Consider the following 25614-nt stretch of genomic DNA (forward strand, 5'->3'; position numbering starts at 1 on the left):
TTAGCGTCCCGCGACAGCCGACAGATCGGAAAACTTATCATCTAAGTTGAACCATTTAATTCCCCATTTAACCATTAAATCATCTGCTTCATTCGTCATATTTTTTGTAATCACTTTCCAAATCGGTGATAGTTTAAGGTTATATCCTCATTGTCAACAGTTAATGTCTAACTCATAATAAACAATGGGTACAGAGAGGGTAAAGCGTCTGTCCGAAATACAATGATCCTTTGGCGTTGCGTAGAGATGTGGGGTCACTCTGCATCTTCTACCGAATTTACTATCGAGAGTGTTCAGAGGAGTTGTTCGGATTATTACCAGCAGCTGAGTTTCATCAGACGTCGAGGCAGAATACGAAATTCCACCCGTATCACCTCTACGTCCGCCGTTCCACAACTGACCGTTTTCATATGCAGTTTTTGTCGCGCAGCACCACTTTGTGGAACCAGCTGCTCACTGAAGTATTTCCGAACCAATTCGACTTAGGGTCCTTCAAGAAAAGAGCGTACCAATTCTTAAAAGGCCGGCAACGCACTCACGAGCCTTCTGGCATTGAGAGTGTCCATGGGCGGTGGTATCACTTAACATCAGGTGAGCCTCCTGCCCGTTTGCCCCCTGTTCTATAAAAAAAATACGGCTAGCACTGCGGGTTTAAGTGAGGGAGTAGGAGTCTGCCTACCACTACTGTATACGTGAGCGAAAGCGAAGCTAGACAGACTAGCGCCGTAACGCGTTACGTAACAAATCGGTTTACCCGCCCATGAGAAGTTATCACTTCAATTAGTCAATAGCATCACGCGACGATTAATATGATAAATGTAATATCATGATCTATTATGGCACTTGTCAAAGTGTCAGCTGTCAAGATCAAACAAACAAAACAAACATTTTGTGTTTTGTTTTTAGATTCTCAACCTCGTCTGATCCTCTCGTCGTTAACCACCGAAACACTTGAACCATTAAGTAAATAATTAATTCAGGCTTAGTAACGTTAAAGATGAATTAATATTTATAGACTTTGATCAGATTGTTATAGGCAGCGGCACGTAAGTCTAGCCGATACGTGGAGGGGATTGCTGCGCATGTGTATTGTCGCGCGGGGGACAAAATGCGACTGGAGAGCCAATCGACGCTCTTCATTCCGCTAGCCCCCCTCAGGTACCTTATTTTTTACTTCTGCGCAATAACGGTCAGCGCTAGAATTTCGTGCCGCTACTTATACTGTGTGATGTTGTCAGTAGCGCTACGTAGTTCGTAGAAATGCTACGCCGTAGACAGGAGGATAGTTAACTTTAAAATTATGACTACAATGCATAGATGTTTGGACATAATAAGTCGATTAGTTAATATATTATATTTGAACATATGCGTTTTATAATAATTGTATCTTTTTTAATAAATTTTGGGTTGTTTCTTAAATTGTTTACTATTATAAAATATCTTTAAATTGATAGAAATGTTTCAATTTCTGCGTTTTAAATAAAAGTCATTTTTTAAAAATAGCGTAATATGAACAATTAATGAATTAGTGTTAGTGTTTTTAATAACAAAAGCAAAGTGTTCATAGCGATGTTGCTTTTTGGTCCTTCAATGTCGGCTCTTCCTATTCGAAAAATTCGCCAAGCGTTGGATTGTTCACCTATCAAAAGGGAACGTGAGCTGCGTTTAGACCGTCGTGAGACAGGTTAGCTTTACCCTACTGATGCGATAGTAATATTGCTCAGTACGAGAGGAACTTTGTAACTTTTCGTGGATAATATTATTTCGTGGATATTTTTTTTTTAATCTATTTTCACTTCGTTGCAATAAAATAAAAGAAACACAAATAACACGATGCAACGGGCAGCCTTATCGCTAATAAGCGATCTCTTCCAGGCAACCCTAGTTAAAGAGAAAAATATTATTTATGTTCTGAAGTAATCTTTTAAGTGAATTGTTTATTTATTGACATTAGCTTAATTAAATAAAAAAGGACAACTGGCGGACATATAGCTTTCGAGCGATCTCTTCCAGGCAAAAACTGTGAAAAAAATTAGATAATAATAGTTGGTTAACACGAAATATTGAAGTCCATAAATATTTGGGAATTGCCACTGTCGAGGAAGACACTAAAAGATCAACCGTGCGATACAAAATGAGACTTCAGCAACACGTCAACCCCCTAGCTTCGGGCCTCTTGGAAACGACGGACAGTGTGTATCGGCTAAAAAGGGCAAAACTTGCCGCAGTCTGACAGTTTTCGAAATACGGAGGGAATAAAAAAAATATTGGATTTGCGTTCCCTAACTGTCGTTATTTCTTATAAAATCTGATAAAAGCTATGATGCTGATTGCAGATGGATTTAAAAGGAAAAAAAAGGACTGAGCTCTTAATATAATTTTATGAGCGTAAAAGTTTTGCCGACTTCTTTCTGCTACTAGCTGACCGGGCAAACGTCGTTTTGCCATGTATATCATTTATAATAAAAAAAGGGTGCGTGTACTTATGTATGCGAGTAAGAAGTTTTACTTTTTGGCGTTATTAAAAATAGTTTTTGATTTCATGCAATAATTAATTACAATTAAATAATCAAACACTGGAAAAGGAGTCATTATAGTCAATAAAGTTCAGTTTCCTTTTAAAAATTAAATAAATAAATATTTATTATTATTCTCTTACATTAAGTGTAACATAAATTCTATCAAAAGTATATATTATTATATTTAGAACATCTCTACCAAACACTAAGATGTATGTTGTAGCTTTGGCAGTATTGCACAATATAGCCATTGATTTAAAAGAGGAACCTATCTCTGATGATGATGAAGAGACCCTGCCCTCACTACCAACAGTGCCCTCATCTCGAAATACACTGCGTGGAGCAGCAGTGAGATCCATTTTTATTGATGAAAACTTTTAAGTTTGATAGTTCTTAATTTAGGTTGTTTTAACAAATTAGTTATTCAAACAAATAAAACACTATTTATCTTTAAAACATTTTTATTTCATTATACTATTTATTTTTAAGTATTTCTAATGTGTTCATCAGAATTTTGGTTTGTAATTTTAAATTAATCATTACTTGGTTGTGCATCTCTGCCATATTCTTAACTCTATGTTTGTGTTCTATTTAAAGCCGCTCATTTTTCAGAGCCCGAAAACTATGCATATATATACGAGGCTTCTCCAAAACTAAAACTACGACTTGCTTTCTGCAACAAATAAGAGAATATTAATTTAAGCTCTGTCCATGCAAAACTTAAAAAAATTATAATTTATATTATACAAATCCTTCCTGGAAGAACAGTCTATATATTAGTCAGATCAAAATCCGTAGTGTAGTTTAGAAAAACGAATTGCACATGCTACAGCTGGATAGTAACTTTCTTTTATTCTATTTAGAGATAATTTAAATATAATACCGGTGTCTTTCTTGTAGGTTTCTTTGGAGTTGTTTGGGGATTCTTGTTGTTTAGTTCGACGTGATTTTCTTTAACCTTTGGATTATAATCCTACAAAATAATGAAATTGTTAAGTTATGTTGTCACTGTTGTGCACACCTTTGTCTGGCTTTTCTAGTATTAAAGTTATGTCAAAACTGATTTATTACCTTGTCATTGTTGGCTTTATTTTATCTTGGGATATCAATTGTTTCCAAAATTATTTTATTTGTAATATCCTGGAATATATAAATAACATCTATTAATTTAAGTATCATGTTGTGTGGTTCGTACTCAGGTGTTAAGGTGTATTATACCCACTGTCCATTATAAGTGGGAATGGGCTCACTTCTGGCTGGACAGAGTTTCGGTACTACAAGTGCAACATGGATGTTTTGAGGTATTAGAATATCTCTGACTACCCTGTAGGGGAATAAAGTACTGTTGTGAGCATATTATGCTTATGCTTGAGAGGTTGAACCTTGAACATCACAAAAATGTAATAATTGACGTTACTTAGTTTTTTCTAATTTTTACATAAAAAATTCAAGTTATTCCTTCTTCGGAGACTATTTAAGATGTTGTTTTATACCAATAAATAAGATTTTAATATTTTTCTGTTCTATTCATTTCTAGCTTTCTCTCTCCTTAAGCTCTTAATTCGCGTGGAGAGCCTGCCTGATACCTTTGAGATAATCCCACCACCTTGTACCTTCGATCCTACCCGTAGGGCTTTGTCAGTTACCTTATGTCTCTTGATGCAGACGTCTAATATAGGACTGTGACATGTGGGAATTAGTCATGATAAACAATTCGCCGACATCACAGGATATCGAAGAGCCGCCAGCTACCTCGGAACAAGAACTAGTCTAGGTATTCAGAGGGGTTCCCCCTGCCTGTATCTAACCTTGCCTAAAGGGACTCCTTTTAATAATATATTTTAGTTATAATATTTTAAGGTTATTGGTTATTGTTAAGGTTAAGGAAATTGTAAATGCTTTATTGAAGCAATGATGATAGATAAAAATCCTAGTTTATATGTACATTTTCAAACATAATAAGCACGACGCTGCTGGCAACTGACATATATAAGTCATTCCAATTTATGTATTAGGGTACATCTGTAGGGATTAGGGATCCGTAGGGTTGTTGTTGTTAGTTATCTAGTTTAGTACATATACTCCTGCCATCTAATACATATAATTTACCACACGATTCACAGTCCACTGGATTTACTGCCCCCACTATATTATGGAACGAGCTGCCCACCTGTGTATTTCCGAACCAATTCGAGTTAGGGTCTTTATCACTTCATTTTAATAGAATTTGGTCGCTATTTTGACCTATTTTATGCACCTTGAACTATTTTAATTTTTTTCAAGTGAGCTCGTGGGCATCTAGTAGATGTGGTAACAACCAGCTATTATCTCCCCTTAATGTACAATCCTAGATGATTTTTAAAATTCAGGGGTTAGATGTATTTTTTTAAATATTGCATATAATAAAATTTACTTTTATTTCAAACGATATTTATTTTGATTAGATGTAATCATCTTGAATTATTAAATAATTATTCATATTATTTTGCTCTGTATCCAATCGTAGAAACCATGGACTGAAGCATATACATCAGGAAAGTTGGCGGTGCAGGGATATCCCCAGGACACGACTCCTATTTGAACAGTTTTGTTCTTGTAGTCCTGAATGACGAGAGGACCACCGGAATCACCCTGCATGAGAAATAATAACATTTAAGGTATATAGTTTATGCACACCTATTGATCTTCTTCCCTTTTTAATAACAATAATCCAGAAGTGAGTAATTGTAAGGTTTTGCCTCAGATCGAAGAATTTGTTCATTTTCTTTAATAGGTATGTTCCATCAGGCTAAGAAATCATGATACCCTCACGATGTTTTAACTTCACTATATGAGTATTGAGTAAGTCTTAAATATTTTGAAAAAGCCCGTTCGTTACGTGAAGCTATGATCTGCGTGGGTAACACCGAAATTGTTTAGAACTGGCCACTTAGAAACATTGCTAACAATTTTTTTTTTAAATTTCAATTTTACAACTTTTTGATAACCTAAAATACAGCATTGATTTGTCATTTGTTTTTGAGAATTGGCGGCAAATCTAAAACTCTTGTTACACATGAAACTGAACCTAACGCGAGACAATTTTCGTAAGTAAACAAAAAGTTTTGATTTGAAAAAAAATTATATCGTATAACTTAATATTATCTTCAATTACACTCAATAAACAACTTTAAATAGTATGTCTAACGCAAGAACTCATCAGTACCAATCTGGTGGATATTATGAAAAAGATACAGGATGTAGATTTTTTCGAATTTTAGTAAGAAATATTTAAAAAAAGTAAATTTTCTTATAAAACGTAAAATAAATTATAACTCTGCAGGGGTTCAGCTTAGAGACCTCTAGTAGGACATTTTTTTGCAGTTGATGACCTCATCTATCCCCTATTTGCGTTTGATCCACGACTTTTTGACCAACCTGTATATTAAGATAGACCCGATTTTTAAGATAATAATTAATTGGTATTAATTTACTTCTTCCAAAATGGTAAAATACGAAATTAAGCGAATAAACTGGCCTACTACTATGTATAACAAAAGAAAACCAACCTAGGATGGGAACCTTCCCTCTTTAGTGGAATTTTAATTTGGTTACATGTTACTAGTATAGATTTTCATATTAAATATAAATATACTAATATTAACATAATTACAAGAATCAGTATCAAATACAACGAGTGAATGCTATCCTAAATAAACACTACCAAGAAACTGACTTAAATCAGTTCAAATGCACCACTAGATGGCGCTGATGGACTTATAAAACGCGCTATCGTATTATTTTAAACAGCGGAAACTACGTTTAAGCGTTACTTCCGTCAGAAAAAAATACTGAGTTACTCCCTAGTTGCGCCTAAAGAAGTTTTACTTCAAAAATATTACAAGAACATTTAGGCGTCAGGAAGCTTTGTACCAGATGGATTCCCCATACTTTAACCGATGACCAGATATACCTGCGCACTTCGGACTGCTGAATAATTGACTATGGCAGGTGTCGAGATAATGAGTCATCCGCCATACGGTCCTGACCTGGCACCCTACGACTTTCATTTATTACTAGGAACTAAAGATATAAAGTCAAATCATTTATTTCAATTAGACCACCTAAAATGGCACTTTTGAACGTCAAACAAAATACAAAGAAGATTCTAGTTGCCCCTTCCAATAAGGGTAATTCTAATTCGAGGTATTCGCTTTACGGTCCCTGAAGATGCGGTGAAAGCCTACGAAAATGCCATAGAAGAGACCCTAAGAATGTCTAAGGAAGAATGGACCCATTGCTTTTCTCAGTGGTTCCATCGAATGCGACGATGTGTAGAGAGGAACAGAGATTACTTCGAAAAACAATATTAGTATTGGCAACTTTCTACATTAAACCGTTTTTATTTTCTAAACGTTTTCAGTGTTACCTAGGTATTAAAATGTTTTGATTATGTACTTACTTTGCATGCACCCTTGTCTTTCGGGCGCTTAACGCAGAGTTGTCCGGCATCTACGGGCACTAATTTCGCGTAAACCGACTTTTTTAATTGTTTAGTGCAGTCTTCATTGCTTATAGTTTCGAACTCCAACATTTGAAGATTGTTTGGTACGGTTCCCTTTCTCTGTAATAGTACATAACATTTTTATATCAAGGAGAGAAATAAGTGTTTATATATTTTGTATAATTAACGCAAATAATGAAATTTAACGATGTTAAAAAGCCCTGCTGAATATCATTTTGTTACTCTTTTATTATTAAGCATTTAGTTTTTTTGTGTTCCATACATATTATTTTGGCTAAATAAAATAACTTTTACTTGTAGACGCTTTATATTTAAAGTCATAAAGCGTCTAGCCCGGAGGTCGCGAGATTCTAGCGAAAAAAGGGTCTCAGTATAGAATATTACAAGACTCATTAATTTCTTAAAACATTTAGTTAATCAAATATTTAATCTACTTACTCGTTTATACGAGATGTATCCCCAGCCAGTCAAGAGACATTTCTTTCCAATGGGTGCCATTTCTTTTAACAACTCAATGGGTTGAACCTTATCGCTGAATTTGAATTTGCCTTCGATCTGTACGATGGCTATGTCATTCTTTATATCCGGCTTAGAATACTTCTCATGAAGGATCAATTTCTTAATCTTGTAACGATCGCCGCCTTTATTCAGCTGGTGACTCCCAGCTACTATAAACATTTCGTCAGGTCGTTTTCTGTAAGTAATTTCTGGTATATGTATAACACATCATTAAAGTTCGTCGTTCCACATGAAATGATAACTTGGTGTGGTTATACTATATAAATAGTAAATATAAATGGAAATGAAAAATATACTCACCGATAAACGCAATGAGCTGCTGTTAACACGTACTCTTCGTTTAAAATAGACCCTCCGCAGTTGTGCCATTCTTGCTTTCCTCTATGAATACGAATTGAAACTTGGTAGTTAGCCATGCCTGGGGTGGCATCTTTGCCACCAACTATTCGGCTGTCTCCATCAATAGCTTCCGAGACGTCCACTTCGCCTGTGAACGTATTTTATTTTATTCAGCTACATGTTCAGCTCGGTTCTTGCGCGTTAGTTATACTGTGTACAATTATTTTGTGGTGCGAAATTAAAATTAAAAAAAATATTTGGAAACAGTAAGTAACATCATTCATTTAAAAAAAATTGCAAGTAGTATTGTCTTTGATTTACTACAACTAACTTTGTCTACAAAAAAGTCGATAAAGATCCCACAAACAAGGTAATAAAACAAACATCTAGCCTCCTTACTAAATATTCTGAAACACTGTCATTAGACGTCAAATCTTTAACAACAGCCTGCGTAAAACCTCCAAAAATGTATGGATTGCCAAAAATACACAAACACAACAATCCTTTAAGACCCATAGTCAGTCATATCGACTCACCCACATACAAATTAGCCAAACACTTAGTGTCAATATTATCCCCTCTCAGGGGGCACACTAGTGCTCATGTTAAGGACTCTTACCATTTTGTGGAAACATTGAGAGATCTAAAATTACTCCACAATGAAACCATGGTGAGTTTTGACATTGAGTCACTATTTACAAACTTACCACTAAATGACTGCCTAGATATCATTGCAAAAAGACTTAGGGAACAGAACATGTCACCAGATTATGTAGATATTGTAAAACACTGTCTCACATCAGGATACTTAATGTGGAAAGATGAGTTCTATGTGCAGGTTGATGGAGTAGCCATGGGTTCTCCAGTGTCACCTATAGTCGCTGACATCTTCATGGAGGACTTTGAGGAGAGAGCTCTAGCCAATGCCCCGGTTAAACCTCGACTGTACAAGAGATATGTCGATGACACATTTGTAGTACTCCCCAATGACAAAATATCTGCATTTCTAGCACATTTAAATTCAATACACAAGAACATTAAATTTACTGTTGAACAAGAAAACAACAACTGTCTGCCCTTTTTAGACATTTTAATTATACGCAAAGCAGATGGCACACTAGGTCACACAATACACAGGAAGGCAACCCACACAGATAGGTACCTCAATGGTGAATCCCACCACCACCCTTCACAACTGCTTTCTGTCGGTAAATGTTTGTTTCAGAGAGCCCAGCGTCTTTGTGATGATGCCCACCTCGAGGAGGAACTACAGCATGTCAAACAGGTGCTACACCGAAACAAGCTGCGCATCCCCCGGCTACATCACAAAAACAAAAACAAGACACAAACAGTTCCCCGCCAGCCAGCCTACTTGCCATATGTCAGCCTACTTACATCTGTGTATAACAAAAAACCAATAAATAAGTGCTAATTAGTGATCTACAGCGTAATAATATTATATTTCTACAGAGTTCGTGATAGTGGACAGAATTGGAGAATCTTTAAATAACGAATAAATAATAACATTCTTGGACCCGAGTCTACCCACTTTTGGATCTTGGGTACAATATTGTTGATATTATCTACCTACATAAATTGGGATATCTACATAAAAAGGGTATTGAAATATGAATTGTTATGAGTGTAACGATATAATAGTTGGTGTAAACCAATCATTAAAATGTACAGTTTGCCAACGACAGTATCACATTAGATGTGTTAACAATGCACTGGCCAGTCCGGAGGGTACTAGCGAGAGTAATTCGTGGATATGTGCAATATGTAAGAACCACGATAACCTTGACAATTTAAATATGTCCTACCCAAGTCGTGCTTCTACTGATAACATAGTTTTTAACCAGCGACGTCATCGAGAACTGCTGACTTTGCCATCTCTTTCGGGTTCCGAATTGCGAGTAATGATTGAGGAAATTGTCTCTGGAGAAATTAAACGTGCAGTCTTCGCTCTAACTGATAATATTTCGAGGCTTCTAAACAACTCATTTGAAGTATTAAATAATCGGTTAAAGATCATAGAAGATAAACTATTCGTATCTGGAACTGCCAGCCAGCCGATATTAACTGATTCAAATAGAAATAAGCAAAGCGAGGCAAGTACTACACTACATCCAATACCAACCAAGAAAAATCGGAAGCAAAAACGCAAAAATGCATCAACGGCTCCAATTACTTATACCTCTCCCATCGATGAGGTGAAGGAGTTGCCCAAGCCAGCAGCTCCTAAGAGACATATAGAATCACCTAATAACACAGAGAGATCAACAAATTCCTGTAATCATGTAAACTGCACGGAGGTAAAATTGCCGGTCAATCGTCGACGGTTGAGCACTCGTTATCTTGTGCGAGGTACTGCACTGCCGGGGTCAACAACTCTCGAGGCTTCAGAGAAAATGAGTTATTACCATTTGTTTTATTTAAAATATGGGACAAACGTTGAACAGGTTCGTGAGCACCTTGAAAACATCTGTACGACCAAAGATATCTCTGTAGAAGCTCTTAACGCCCGCGGAAATTACGCATCATTTAAAATTGGAGTTCCTGCCAAGTGTGGCAACCTAGTCATGGCGGAAGAGAGCTGGGCGGATAAAATATGCGTCAAGCCTTGGAAAACTAATTTTCGTGGCAAATCAAAAGAAAAATAGGACTCCCTTAATAAACACACTATATAATAAGAATGATAAATCAAGTCTGGTTGCCTATTATCAGAACGTGAGAGTTTTTGTCAAAATCACCCTTACATTTGACGCGTTTACCTGAATATGAAAGCAGCGATGTTGAAGATATTTGGGCTAGGTTTAATTTTATGGGCCAGTACGTATACGTTTGTGTTGTCTATTTACCACCTTCAACTTCTGAAAAATTGTATATAAACTGGTTTGATCATGTAAGTAATATTGTAAAGGTAGTTAGTAATAGCAATAAGATATTAATATTAGGAGATAACAATTTTTATAGCTGTAGTGAAAGTTGTATAATGAATTTTAACTGTTTCCTTGCTGAAATGGGCTTAACTCAGTTCAATAAAATATTGAATAAGAACGGCAGGGTATTAGATGCAGTCCTTACCGGTGAAGAGTCGAGTTACAGCAGTGTGAATGTGGTAGCGGTAGATTCAGGTGATGAGTTATCCCGAATTGACGCTCATCATCCACCCTTAAAAGTAACTCTTAATTACAATTTTTACCAGCCTGCGCAAACTCGTGAACCATCGAATATTACTAACGTAAATGAATGGAACTTTAATAAAGGAAATTTTTTGTCATTATTTTATATTCTTGAGGACGTAGACTGGAGAGAATTACTTGCTATTGATGATGTCGACGAAGCGGTGGAACATTTTAATAGCATTCTATATAGCTCTTTTGATCAATGTTTTCCTAGAAAAATTCGAAAGTTAACTAAACAAAGGGTCTACCCTGTATATTTTAATAATGAAATCATCGCTAAATTAAGAACTAAAGCGCAGCTCCATTGGCAGTGGAAATTTCTTAATGATAATAACGCGTGTTTAGAATTTAAACGTCTTAGGTCAATCATTAAGAATGACATTCGCAAAGCTAACATTAACTATTTACATACCATCTCATTAAATTTGGTTAATAAACCTACGCAATTTTGGCAATATATTCGTTCTCTTAGAAACCCAAAAGCTAAAGAGTAATATACCTCCAGGTCCAGATATGATTCCGGCTTATATAATTAAAGGACTGGCAGAATATTTAACATTGCCTATATCGCATATTTTCAATAATATTTTATATTCAGGGGTCTACCCAACGTTATGGAAGACATCCCGCGTGACCCCAGTTCCTAAAGCTGATTGTAGAAGCAGAGCTGAAAACTACAGGCCTATCGCGATTCTGTGTACGCTGGCGAAGGTGTTTGAAATGTCCTTACACTCATTAATGTTGCCTAAATGCATTCCCCACATCACTCCTTGCCAGCACGCCTTTCTTCCACGCAGATCAGTTAATACTAATCTATTGACTTTGGCTGACATGGTATCGCGTGAAATTGATAGGCGGTGTCAGGTGGATGTAGTGTATTTCCATTTCCACAAAGCGTTTGATCGAGTAGACAACGACATTCTTCTCCAAAAGCTGGCCGCAATTGGGTGTGGACCTGTTCTGCTTAAGTTTTTTTCTAGTTACCTATCAAATCGTAACCAATATGTTAAATATGGACAATATATCTCGCAGCCTTATCCGACAATTTCTGGTATTAGCCAGGGTTCAAACCTGGGACCGTTGCTATTTTTAATAATGATTAACGACCTTCCAAGCGTTATCAAATATTCCAAAATACTATTATTTGCTGACGACGTTAAGGTCTTTAAAATAATTGAGACTGACAATGATCGTCTGTGTATGCAACTTGATTTGGATGAACTGCTGCATTGGAGTGAATTAAATAAACTCCAATTCAACTATGACAAATGTGAAGTGAAGACCTTTAGTGCCTCTCCGAATAAAATACTCTGCGACTATAGCATAGGATCGAAAGTTATTAGGCGCGTAGACAGAGTCCGCGACTTGGGTGTCCTTTTCGTGCCCGATCTTTCATTTGCGGAGCATATTCGGACGATTACGGATGCTGCTTTTAGGAGATTAGGGTTTGTCCTGCGAAATTCGGTTGGTCTGACGGACACTGCCACTAGGGTGCTATATTCATCATTAGTAAGGCCAATTCAAATTATGAAAGGTATTATGGGGATATGATTGAACGAGTTCTACAAAGTTCTTGATGGGGGTGTTAGGGTATAATTCATTAGAGCTTCGTAGGGATTTCTCGGTGGTCAGGTTTGGTTTGAGTGTAATTAAGAATGAAACGGAAAGCGCATACTTGCTGGAAGAGATCATGAGGCTATACGTCCCGGACAAATATTACCGCTGCCGGAAACATAACCTTTTCGCTGTGCGTTCGGCTCGCACTGTCCAGCGACAACAAGCGCCCATTCCCCGGCTACTCTCACTGCTTAATGGGTTTCTCGACTCTTCGCCGGAGAGCGACCTGTTTGGGAAGCTTATGGGGGTGGTATACTGTGCTTTCAGAGTGTACCTGGAGGGGATAAGGGGGTAATGCGTTGTAAATCTTAATTGTATTTTATTGTATTGTTTATTGTGTTTTTTAGTCTAAGTTTGGCCATTGTGCTGTTATTAAATAAATAAATAAATAAATAAATGTAAAGGGAGTTACAGATACAATTAGCCGGATCCTAAAACGAGCTTCTATTCATACAATTTTCAAGCCGCACAAGAAGATTCAGCAATTCCTAAGACCAATCAAAAGTAACACCCCATTGCAAGATGCAGGTATATACAAACTGGATTGCGACTGTGGCCTGTCTTACATAGGGCAAACTAAGCGCAATATGTCCAGCAGACTCAAAGAACACATTGCAGACATAAGACATAGACGACACACAAAATCAGCAGTCTGTGAACACATACTAGATAGGCCTAATCACTACATACGCTTTGACCAACCGAAAGTACTTGCGAAAGAGAAAAGATTCTTCCCAAGATTGGTACGCGAAGCCATTGAAATCAAAAAACACCCCAATTTCAATAGAGAAGACGGCCTAAAATTGTCAAACACCTGGGATCCAATAATATCCAAATTAAAATCTCAAAAAGAAAAACAATCCGCGAAAATAGAGGACACCGTGAGCCATTTTTGCCGAAACCCTCCATCTTTTAGTCGATACCAACTCCGGGGAAACAAATACAGATAAGGCAACTTTCTCTGCAGCTGTGATACCTTTTGACATTCAACATCTTTTGTCTTCAGTCACCGTGACCACGCACGCTGTAAAGCACGCGAAACGTCGGATAAATTTAAAATTATGTCAAATAGTTGTAAATTTATAATAATAATACATAACTTTAATCCGGTAAAAAGCGTTTTTCTTTAAATTGCAAGTAGTGCAACAAAATTAAACGATACGGTATTTGACTATTATTCGCCAAAATGCTGTTCGAGTCGTGTTTGAATCATTCGTAGTAAGACTACACAGTATTGGGTATAAATTCTATTTTACCTTAAAAAAAATTTGTCTTACCAAGGAGTCCATGGGACAGAAGAAGTAATATTCCAAAATGGAGAAACATTTTCTTTGGAGTACTGTCTTTGCTTTGAAATTGTGTAATTTTCTACTCCATATTTATAGTATAAATATACATAAATTAATGTAAAAAATATGCAAAAGACGGAAATCATTAAAAAAAACATAATTAGTATTGGTGTTCAACTATATCGCAAAATATTATGGAATTGTATGTGTGTTACTCAATGTTTCTTCATTAATTTTAGTTGTTATGGAATTATAGTTGAGAATTGATCACTAATTAATTGAGGGTCTTGAATTGAAGAATTGCAATAATAAGACGTGCGAATCGTATGACACTTTTTATTTAACTGACAAAGAGTAGTGGACTGTATACATATTTGGACATTCCGCCCACCAAAGGACGCAGTCCTTTAAAGAAATAACATGAAAGAAAAAATAAACACTTAACAAAATTACAAACTATTGTTCAATACAATTGTTTCATGAAAGACACAATAGTATGCATCAGATATTATTTTTCAATATATATAAATGGCTTATTGTAAATAAGACTAACCGCCCACCGTAATATGTCTGAATACATAGTAGGATATAGCATTACACAACAATTCACATGTTATAGTCTGTTAATATAATATGTATATTATAGTGAAGTATTGTAAAGTACACATGCATCTTACACAGTAAGTATACAATTTTTTTTTTAAACATACAGGTAAGTATAACATAGCTTGTATATTTTGTTAATTACATATTTCCAAATAAGGTTTTTGTTAACAAAAAGTAAATTGATATATAAATTAACTTTTCTCACTTTTAAATGACTAATGAATATTTATAATAACAAAGTAACAATTAAAAATAAAGTAATTATTTAGTTAAAATGCATATTTTTGATACAGGTCTTTTTAGCGTTCCGCTTCTACATTTGATCGATACTACCCGGGTCACATTGTCGGGACCGATATGCTTTTTAATTATTCTACCCATAATCCAGTTACCAGGAGGAACATTATCCTCCTGTATAACAACTACACATTCCATTTGTACCATTTAGATTTACAAGATATTCCTTAGACCATCGGTTCCAGAAGTCAGTGATCATTTTTTGTGTTAACCGCCAACGACCGCAATAACGAATGTCTACATAAGCATGACTTTGGTCAGCTACATTTAGCACAGGTTCGCCGATCAAAAAATGTCCAGGCGTCGGTGGGAGAGGATCATTAGGGTTGTCACTTAATACAGTCAGAGGTCGTGAGTTGAGACAGGCTTCTATTTGAGTCAACATAGTTGTGAGTTCCTCGTAAGTGGTTGTCACGACATAACATGAAAACGGCTTGACCGACTTGTCAGATTTTTTTTAAATAATATTCCTTGAAGTACGAGGATGGTTCTTACGGAGAAAAAAATTAAAAAAAAAATTGAGTGAAAAAGTCTAAAAACAACACTTTTCTATATTCCCATACAAAATATTTGTAACAATATTTAAAGGCAAATTTGAACTTTAATACCTTATCATAAAGTTCAAGTGTTAGTGGTGGGTTTCCGGGAAGGTAAATTTTTATTTTTTGACATAATGTATTTGTTGTATTATCAACTTTCTTTTTTTATCTTACTAGCTAGACAGGTGTCCCGAATAGTAGAATAAGTATTAAAAAAAATAAAGAATCGACTGTTAGGCGGTACGATGTTCGCCAGGCCAGCTAGTTATAAAATAAAAGGGTACCTATCTATAAAAAAGAAAAATTTGTGTATATAATATATTTATTCATTTGTGTAAGTGCAAGTGTTGGTACTTTTTAGATGCCATGAAACTACTATCGCAACCTTTTTAAGTGATTCAAAGGTCAAACACACAACAACAATATTACCTATGTTTTAACTAACACTCATAAAAACTGAATTCTATTAAAACTATTTTAGAAATATAATAACTATCATAGTAAACAAATAGGAAAAAGCAGTGTCTTGAAAAAACAGTTAACAAAGTTTGTTTGATGGCAAATTTGAAGTCAGAGGTAAAATCGGAGCGACATTGTAATGGTGGCTGTACACACTCGGCGAGAGCTTCTCGCCGAGAGTCTCGACCGAGACGACCGAGAGAAGAGCGCAGCCTGTACACACTCGTTAAGTTAATTGTATTTAAAACACCGTTGATAATGGACGTGGCAACCGCTGCTGCTGTTTGTCTTTGTGCAATGAGTTATTATAATTTTCTTCACGTTAACCATTAAAAAAAATACGAAGCCATGGCGAAGAAGAAGATGGTCACTATACACCGCAACAGAAATTGATAATTAGGATCATAAAGTTTTAATATTATCCAAAATTTAATGATTGAACGAGTGTGTACAGGTCGCTCTCGTTTTACTCGCGAAACCCTTTGACTCGTGCGCAAAAAACCGACAGGCGACCGAGAGAGGCGAGACCAACTGCGAGGAAGCGAGGCGAGACGAGAGCTCTACTGTACACTCTCGCACTCGGCCTGTCTCGGGGTGTCTCGACGAGTGTGTACAGCCACCATAAAGAATAATGAAATTGTTGATTAAAAATGTCAAATATAAAATATAGTTTTAGGTTTCCTAACTTCTAATTCCATTCATGAAATATAAGAAGTATTAATTTAAATTGATCAAGTTGAAATTAATTTAATTGTTCAGAATACAAGTATAATAATCATGTTAGGTATGTTGGATCAAATATATAAGCTTTCAATTGCAAATTCATACCATTTCAAGTGATCAACGATGATTTTAAATGTTGGAAATGACATTGCCATAATTTATTTTATAAACATAGAAGCCATCAAAAGATAGTTATTTCTGCTGACTACAGTTTAGCACTAAATATACCTTTTTTGGGTCTTGGATTGGTTTCACTAATAAATAATTGTTTTTAAAGTACATACTTGGATTTGCGACTAAATATAGGTTTGCTCAAGATTTTTTTTATTCATATTACTATATCAAATACTGTAATACTTTGTGCCAAATTACTAAGCCTTGTTACCATAAAGCTTTAAATAATATTTGGCCTATTTATAATATTATCAAACATATTTTTAAGATACTTTACTTAGAAATACAAAGATATCCCATATATAAGTTTTTGTGTGTTTTATGCAAGTTTTTTTATTATTTTCCTTAACTTTAATATTATATTATTATTTTATTTAATATTATTTTAATATTATATTATTATATTATTTAAAGTGATTCAGAGGTCAAACACACAACAACAATATTACCTATGTTTTAACTAACACTCATAAAAACTGAATTATTATAACAATAATTAAATTGCTACGCAATATTATTGTGTCAGTACAGTGACCTACCACATCTCCCTATTTACAATTTTAACAGATAACCATTGTATTACAGCAATCAGCGGTAGTCAAGAACAAGGAAGAAAAGAAAAAACAATTATTGAAATGGGTTACATCGAGGGTGTCCCGAAAAAACACTTCTGTAGAGTTTCTGTTTTGAACGACAAATGGATATTAAGCGCCGCGCACTGTACTATCCTGTATGTATAATGTATATTACATATGTGATAATAACGTTATCTATAAAACTAAGTCAGTAAAATAAAGCAGTGGTGCTGCAACCTTTTCAAGTCTGGACCTCAGATGTCTGAATCTGTTTCATGATTATTTGTCAATCTAATAGGCAAGTAGGTGATCAGCCTCATGTGACACACACCGTCGACTTTGTGGGTCTAAGGCAAGCCAGTTTCCTTACGATGTTTTCCTTCACTATTTGAGCGAATGTTTTAATCGAAATGTCATACAAATACGACTAATCGTGAGGCACGCCATTTAATTTACTTTTTGGTATTGTTTTTAGTGTTCCAATTGGTATTCTCACAGCAGTCGTAGGAACAATGAATCTGTCCTCCTGCGGAGACTCTTACGATATAGAAAAAATTGAAAATCATCCAGATTATAGAATAAACAAATAGATAATTATAGATTATCCATAAACGACACCGATGTATAAAAACTAGTTTTATTTAATAGTACTAAATGCTTTGTAAATTTCATACACAGAAAATCGTATATAATGATAATAATGATAATTTAAAAAGAATTAATTGAATATAGAGATCCGCCATTTTGTCTAAACGAACGTATGGAAAGCGCTGTTTCAGGACTAATCAATTTAGTACGTTGAATCAATAAATGATGTACACAATTATCGATTTTGAATTAAAGTTGCGGCATTGATTTCAACTTTTACCAATTCTAAAAAGGCCGGCAAGGCACTCGCGAGCCATCTGTTATTGAGATTGTCCATGGGCGGTGGTACCACTTAACATCGGGTGAGCCTCCTGCCCGTTTATTAAAAAAAGGTAATCTTTGATTGTCTTGTTTTCAAGTCAACTCTGGACAAAAATTGCAAAATGATATATCTATTTCAAAGCGGGCACCGGACCGAGGCGAGCTAATATCACTCCCAAACAAAGTATTTTTTCAAACTTTCAGAACCAAAACACAGTCCCAGACAACCTGCAAGCGTTAGATGTAAAAACGATATCAAAGGAAAAATGTAATAAAGAATTGGCACCAGCTCGTGAATACCTTCCGATTGAAGATAATCAGTCGGGGTAAGAGAGTCTCAAAATTGTCTTCAACAAGCCTCTGCGCCTGGGTCCGACCTGTAAGGGCCTTTACTTGATTGGTACTTGATTGGTAGAGGATGCCCTCCAATCTGCCAGTCACGATGAGTTTTTCTAAACGTGTCACATATCCAAAAGACTAAGTATGCGATGGTATCAAAGTGTCGAAAGAAATTTTTTTACCTGTAAACGTCTTAGTATGGACACATTTGTTTTCGTGGCTGTCCAGGGAATCCGAAGCATTATTATAACTAAACAAGTATATAGACTCAAATGTCTTGGCTTCCAGTCAGGAAATGCGTCTGCGTCAAAAAATTCATGTTTCCAACACACCCTATTAAACGAACAAAAAAATATTAATAAAGACTCCATTGTCTAATTCCCCTTGCTCGTCTGAAAATGGTCATAATATGATCATACGGTATACCTCTGTTTTGCACCAATCTAAAGCTTAATTAATCAAATTAAATAGCAACTTTGCTTTGAACTTTGCAGGGAGACTCGGGTGGGCCTCTAGTAAAAGCAAAAAGCAGGTGGGTTTCGTCTCTTGGGGTGCTCCATGTGCTGTGGGCGTTCCTGACGTTTTCACGAGAGTCTATTCATACGTGGACAGGATTAAAAAGAACATTAAACTAAATAAAACATTTTTGTGTTATTTTTCGCGTATAATATGTAATATCGACTTATGTGTTTTTTTTCATTTCAAGGTAGTCTCTTAATCATTTAAAATTTCCATTTACTAAACATTAATTTCAATAAATAATTATTTATTGTAATGTATGACGTCAATGAAATGTAATTAATCAAACACAAAAGAGATATTAATTTCATGTAATTAAAAAAAAAAAAACAATTACATTAATGTGACGCACTACCGTTTTAAGTTCTTTACAGGAATTAAGTTCAGTAGGGTTGGTGAAGATATGTTAAATGAAACACTTAGTTTGTAGCTGGGTAACAGCAAAGCTAAAACTTGAGCTAATTAAGATAACATTAGGGTTAGTAGAATTGCGACGCTGGATTATCAAAAACTAACTTGACTTATTGAGGAGTTCATAATTCTAAGTGACACTTATGTTATTGGACTTTATCGGAAACGAGAAAGTGGCTTGATCACTGCCTTCATTAATGTACTTAGTAACATATTGTATTGACTTTATTGAATTGCACAACTGTACGTTGATGTGGGCATCAAAAATTTTGAAAAGGAGCCGATTATAGGGAACGATCCATCGGTTATCAATATCAAAGTTTCGGACGGTAGCATTTTGCCCACCCTTTTCTGGCGATCGTCGACAGTATTTGGGATATCCGTTATCGCTAGTACTTGTTTGAGTTTGGAACGACTTCGGAAATTTTTTGCTGCATTTAGAATCTCGCATACATGGAGAAATCGGGCTTAAAGAGTCCCGCAAGGGCCGTGTACCATATTATGTTTCTTTACGATTTCGTACAGGATAGTATCTTCATCTTTATCCGGTAATTCAGCTAAAATAACCCTGTCAATTTGGTTTGTTCTAATTTTGTTCACTAACCACACCATCTAGTGGGAGTGCCATGCTGTTGCCTTCGGGCTTCAGCCAAATGGGCAAGCACGACTGGGGCAGTACCACTGTCTCTTAGAAAACGTTTCGTGCGGTGAGAGAGACTCCCGGAGCACATAACCCCCCCCCCCCCCCTAAGAAATATGAAGGTGCAGAAAAAACAGAATCTACCCAGGGAGTTACCACACGCGCTCGCGGAGAATCCCCCTCTGGACGTCCAAACCCGGGACACTCTGCACCCGGTGGTGGTGGGGCAATTCTGCGCTCGATAAAAACAACAGTAATCGTTCTCGGGGCAAACGGAGCAATTCAAAAAAGGCACCCCCGTCCACACTCGCCGTGGACTTCACAAATGTTAGGGGGCTCAATTACAACATCAACGCTGTCCACTACCCTTTATTGATTTAAAAAAATGTTTTAGAGATTGCGAAGCCGGGGTACAAATTGGAACATTCATTTGTGCCGCGAGCGGGAGTTTGCGTGTACGTCAGAGAGGATATCTGTTCTCGTCGCCTCGGGACGCTTGAAGGAAGGAACCTATCTAACCTCTAGCTGAAGAGGAATTAAGCTTCCTAATCACTGTCAACATCCATCTACGTAGCATTCCCACCGCTGCCAGTTTTTAATTAAAATGCCTCGGCGCACGGTGCGGCGTCACACGCCCCGTCGTGCCGCGAGAACTAGTCCATCACACGCGCTGGCTCAATTCCCTAAACACAATCCCTGGGCTCAGCTAAAGGATGGACGAAGATGGCATAAAAGCTACTATAAAGAATGAAATAACATTGAGTAACAAACATACAAATCATTAATAATAATAAGCAATATCATTAAACACCAATACTAATTATGTTGTCTTTAAATAATATAACTAATAATAGGACTTCAAAGAAAATGTTTCTCCATTTTGGAATACTACTTCTTCTATCCCAAGGACTCCTTGGTAAGATAAATTTAATTTAATTAATTTTGTACTCAGTTCTGTGTAGTTTTACGAAGGATACCAACACGACTCGAACAGCAAATAAGAGTCAAATACATTAGGGCTTAATTTTGTTGTAAAATAACTATTGAAACAAATTAAATTGGTCTATTCGCAATTTTTTTAAACTGATGATGTAACTGTTTCCAAATAATTTTAATATTTACGAGAATTATTTGATTTCGCACCATCTGTTTTGTTTCGCAATTCAATGAATTCCTTCTTTCTTTCTTTGGTTTAGAATAATTGTTATGCCGTGCCCGGGCACAGTATATTATTCAAACATGAAAATGAAGCCGAATAAAATAAACTACGTTCACAGGCAAAGTAGTCGTTTCGGAAGCTAAAGATGGAGACAGCCGAATTGTAGGTGGCAAAGCTATGCCCTTTCAGGCATGGCTAACTACCAAGTTTCAATTCGTGCTCATAGAGGAAAGCAAGAATGGCACAGCTGCGGAGGGTCTATTTTAAACGAAGAGTGTTAACAGCAGCTCATTGCATTTATCGGTGAGTATATTTTTCGACAAAAGTTTCCCATTACTCCATTTTTAACTCCACCGTGACCTCCATTTTTAATCATACAGGACCTTTTACAGTTTATTTAGTTTTTCGAGTCATGACGAACTTTAATTTTATTTTATTGATTTAAAAAAATCTTTTAGGAAAAACATGAAAGAAATGTCAATAGTCGTTGGTACTCACACGATCAATAAAGGCGGCGACCGATACAAGATTAAGAAATTGATCTCTCATGAGAAGTATTCAAGTGAGAGTCTAAAGAATGACATAGCCATTGTACAGATCGAAGGCAAATTTAAATACAGCGATAAGGTTCAACCCGTTGAGTTGTTAAATGAAAAGGTACCCATTGGAAAGAAATGTCTCTTGACTGGCTGGGGATTATTAAACTATGTGAGTAGATTAATATATTTGATTAACTAAATGTTTTTAGAAATTAATCAGTGTTCCTGGGTCATCGGGGTGCTTTAAATAATAGAGGATTTTATTTTCGCTCTAAATTAACTACCCGCGCACAACAGTAGAAGATAAGTGAAATAATGAAATGTTAGTTGTAACGAATGAATGCAATTTAACCCAGCAATGCCCAGTTTCTTTTTAAATTATTATTTTTGTATTTGATGCAATAACCTCACTTAAAATAACTTTAATAAAGAGAAAAACAAGTTGTTTTAAAAAAAAGTTGTTTATTTTGCGAAAAATTAAACGTGTCCATCTGGACACGCTAAGCGTTAAGGTGTACAAATTAAATTATATCTTCACTAATTTAAATAACAAATAGAAAAACAAAAAAACAAGAAAGGACTTAGTTGTTTTTGTGGTAATCCCTAAATTAGTCGACGCAAAGGCAAACAGTACATTTGCAGCAAGCTTTTCGAACTGCAGAAGATTTAATCTTGCAGTACGGACTCACACATCTCCTCTTTTTTCTGTTTTAGTAACAAAATGTTTCATTTTGTCAAAGCGCGAAGTGTTCGCTATCGCTGAACTAGAAGTACTAGATCTCCCTAGCCCTTTGGGCATAGAGTTATATTTGCTCTAATAATGTAACACAATCTCCCTTCTGAAATCAAGCTGTGCCACTTTAGCACCTGCTTTCCATTGTAGTTGCCAAGCGTTGTAAATGCAAATGAATAGGGCCCAATACCATTTTTTGCTTCTAATGTGTATTCGATACATATTTATATTCTCGTCAAAACGATCGACGCCTCCCATGAACCGATTATATTTACCAAAAAGATGAGGACGTGGGACCTGTAGGTACATTCGTTTATCTTTCTGTGAATAACGCTTCACAGTACTTATGGGTACCCCCAGATTACTAGAAGCAATAAACACTATACGCCATCTTCTTTGCTTATCGCTGACTCATAATACTCTCATTTCTCTTTTTTATTTGCTTGTTTGTGGTGAGCTTCGGGAATTTTCTCAAACGATTTTCACGTACGGAACTTGTCGCGCCATAGCCATAGCTTTATCGAAGATAATTGATCAACTTCAGACTTGTGAAGAGGCATTCAAAATATCACTCAATGTTCTTTGGTTTTTGAATATTCCATAATCCATATACCTGATAACAAGAAAGCGGAAGCAAAGTAATGTCAGCTCATTCAAGTGCTTAGCGTGTCCATATGGACACGCGAACAAATTTGTTCTAAAAGTCGATTGAAACAATGTTTTCACTTAGGTTATCATTTCAAACGTCAGATAACACTATTGACCACAATCATATGCAAAAAGCAGTTAGCGTTTAAAATAATTTATAAGAAAAATTACTTACTTTCCACTGCCATCCATGTTTTTTCCAAAGATCAAAATCAAACTAAAACTAGAACCTTATTTTACACTCAATACTCACTCGGGCTAAAAATAAATGTCATTTGATACTTTGATAGTAGTTACATGGCATTACCAAAATAAGAAAACAGTTAGTCTGACTACAGCCATCGCTTAAATTTTCTACTTACTGCGTGTCCATATGGACACGCTGGGCATTGCTGGGTTAATAGTTGAAGAGAGTGTCTACGTCTGGCTTCTAGTCGTTAAAGGTGGCGACGGATACAATATTTTATTCAAATTCAGTCAGTCAAAGTACTCAAGACTGGCAGAACCTATTTTTATTTTCATACAGCACACTACGTATAGTAAAATCTGATGAACCGAATTTATCCTTGACACAAAAGATTAAAAATAACTTTTAATAAAATATTTTAGTTTTTATATTTAAGGGTTAGTTATTGTTGTTTGTTATATAAATTTGTGTAAGCCGAATGGGTAACAAAAGGAAATTCACGAGAGGTGGCATTATTTTACCATCATTACGTTAATGTCCATTATGTTAAAATATTTACGTTTATTTCCATTATATTAACATTATTATTACAGAGAAGGCAAACTGTACCAAACAATCTTCAAATGTTGGAGTACAAAACAATAAGCAATGACGACTGCAACAAACAATTCAAACGCTTGCCTAGCCAGAAATTATTGCCCGTAGGCACTGGACAACTCTGCGCTAAAAGCCCGAACAGGAAAGGTGCATGCTCTGTAAGTAATCAATTGTGCTACAACATTTGTAAAAGATGATAATTTCACGTTATAATCTGGATTTATAAAATGGTTTTAAATATAAGTTCACATCACATCTGGATAGAGAATGTCTTCAAAATTTCCGATGGTTCCGGTGTTTCAACTTTACATGGTGAACATCGTGAGGGAATTATGATTTCTTATGCTGATTGAGAAAAAAACTGATCATTTACACACTTTTGAAAACAAATAAGCAAATTTCGATCTGAGACCGAAAGCCACAATCACACACTTCTGGATTATTGTTGTTGTAAGGAAAGCAGATCAATAAGTACTCATTAATAATATAAACACATTCCTGTAAGTCAAAACCTTTAAATGTTATTATTTATAATGCAGGGTGATTCTGGAGGTCCTCTCGTCATTCAGGACAATAAGAACAAAACTGTTCAAATAGGAATCGTGTCCTGGGTAGTTTACTGCGCCAAAGACTTTCCTGATGTTTTTGATTCAGTCCACGGTTTCTACGATTGGATACAGAGCAAAATTAAATTAATTACTTTTTTAAATTCAAGATGGTTATTGGTTATATCTAATTAAAATAAATATTATTTGAAAGAAGAAACATAAGTAGTATATATTATTATAAGAAATATTAAATTTAAAATTCAAAATCATTTATGTATTTAGGTTACGTACACAATGTACACTAATTATGAATATCAATAAAGAAATACATATTAAAATATGCTTTTCATTTGCATTTACTGCCAATTATGTTAGTTACGGCTGCATTTCCAGACTCTGGGGCAATCGTCAACATCCACAACTGTTTTAATGTAAAGTGGGAATAAATCGTAATCCACATGGTATCAAATATTTCAGTATAATTATTATTTTCTTATGTAGCGAAGTTCACATTTCAAGGATCCTCCCTTAAATGTCATTGCTTGTGGCGGCGTCCAAGCGTCGGGTTGTCTTTCTACCTAAAAATTTGGCGAGGGGGCCGATGGCTGGCCACGCGTCATACTCGTGAACTGCTTGTGGTGGCTGGTCGTACTTGAATTCGTGTATGCGGTGATATTAGTTATTTCGACTATGTGTTTGTGTGAATGACGAAAATGTAAGTGCGTGCTACTATTTTACCATGCCTCCTGCTGATAGAGGACTGAATCTGAATTTGGTATCGGATTGGCTACATCGCAGTTCTCTGGCCCTTAACACCGAAAAGACCAAATTCATGAGCTTCGCAATGTCGAAGCGTGATATTCCTTCTGGTCTGGCACTTGTGTCACATGCTGGTTCATGTCTGACCGGGGAGCACTGCCGGTGTCTAAAGCTCAACTCCGCAGGCACAGTGAAGTACTTGGGAGTCATGCTAGATACCTATCTAAATTTCCAAGCTCATATTGACCTACTGGCAGGTAGAATTATAAAACTGATTT

The 25614-nt window shown here is 35.8% G+C and overlaps 3 protein-coding genes across 5 annotated transcripts in view; 1 reads left to right on the forward strand and 2 right to left on the reverse strand.

The window, feature by feature from the left end:
* Nucleotides 1-176, reverse strand: part of LOC125063434 (chymotrypsin-2-like) — a 2659-nt gene extending 2483 nt beyond the window's left edge. The window contains exon 1 of the mRNA XM_047669862.1: nucleotides 173-176. Within this exon, the coding sequence (XP_047525818.1) occupies nucleotides 173-176 (4 nt within the window). The remainder of the gene's footprint in view (nucleotides 1-172) is intronic.
* A 4756-nt stretch (nucleotides 177-4932) lies between these two features.
* Nucleotides 4933-14087, reverse strand: LOC125063812 (chymotrypsin-2-like). The gene is made up of 5 exons (XM_047670456.1): nucleotides 13964-14087; nucleotides 7843-8029; nucleotides 7462-7717; nucleotides 6961-7122; nucleotides 4933-5150 (listed from the first exon to the last, which is right to left on the reverse strand). The coding sequence occupies exons 1-5, from the start codon at nucleotides 14010-14012 to the stop codon at nucleotides 4995-4997; spliced, it is 810 nt and encodes a 269-aa protein (XP_047526412.1). The 5' UTR covers nucleotides 14013-14087; the 3' UTR covers nucleotides 4933-4994.
* A 3170-nt stretch (nucleotides 14088-17257) lies between these two features.
* LOC125063827 (chymotrypsin-2-like) lies at nucleotides 17258-24794 on the forward strand. Of its 3 annotated transcripts, none has more exons than XM_047670477.1 (5): nucleotides 17258-17503; nucleotides 20561-21628; nucleotides 21784-22033; nucleotides 24026-24187; nucleotides 24569-24794. In XM_047670477.1, the coding sequence occupies exons 2-5, from the start codon at nucleotides 21564-21566 to the stop codon at nucleotides 24767-24769; spliced, it is 678 nt and encodes a 225-aa protein (XP_047526433.1). In that variant the 5' UTR covers nucleotides 17258-17503; nucleotides 20561-21563; the 3' UTR covers nucleotides 24770-24794. The 3 variants fall into 3 exon arrangements, with proteins under 3 accessions (XP_047526433.1, XP_047526434.1, XP_047526432.1); XM_047670478.1 differs by lacking the exon at nucleotides 17258-17503 and having other exon boundaries at nucleotides 20264-21082; nucleotides 21444-21628; XM_047670476.1 differs by lacking the exon at nucleotides 17258-17503 and having other exon boundaries at nucleotides 20264-21628.
* The last annotated feature ends 820 nt before the right edge of the window (nucleotides 24795-25614 follow it).

The sequence above is a fragment of the Pieris napi genome, chromosome 3 (assembly GCF_905475465.1).
Source record: "Pieris napi chromosome 3, ilPieNapi1.2, whole genome shotgun sequence".
Classification (NCBI taxonomy): domain Eukaryota; kingdom Metazoa; phylum Arthropoda; class Insecta; order Lepidoptera; family Pieridae; genus Pieris; species Pieris napi.

Excerpts from the sequence above, each read along its gene's own strand:
- LOC125063827 (XM_047670477.1), top strand. The coding sequence starts at position 21,564 with ATGGCACAGCTGCGGAGGGTCTATTTTAAACGAAGAGTGTTAACAGCA. Across the intron at positions 21,629-21,783 it reads GCAGCTCATTGCATTTATCG|GAAAAACATGAAAGAAATGT; the intron begins GTGAGTATATTT and ends AAAATCTTTTAG. Across the intron at positions 24,188-24,568 it reads ACAGGAAAGGTGCATGCTCT|GGTGATTCTGGAGGTCCTCT; the intron begins GTAAGTAATCAA and ends TTTATAATGCAG.
- LOC125063812 (XM_047670456.1), bottom strand. The coding sequence starts at position 14,012 with ATGTTTCTCCATTTTGGAATATTACTTCTTCTGTCCCATGGACTCCTT. Across the intron at positions 8,030-13,963 it reads TCTGTCCCATGGACTCCTTG|GCGAAGTGGACGTCTCGGAA; the intron begins GTAAGACAAATT and ends ATACGTTCACAG. Across the intron at positions 7,123-7,461 it reads GATACATCTCGTATAAACGA|AGAAAGGGAACCGTACCAAA; the intron begins GTAAGTAGATTA and ends GTACTATTACAG.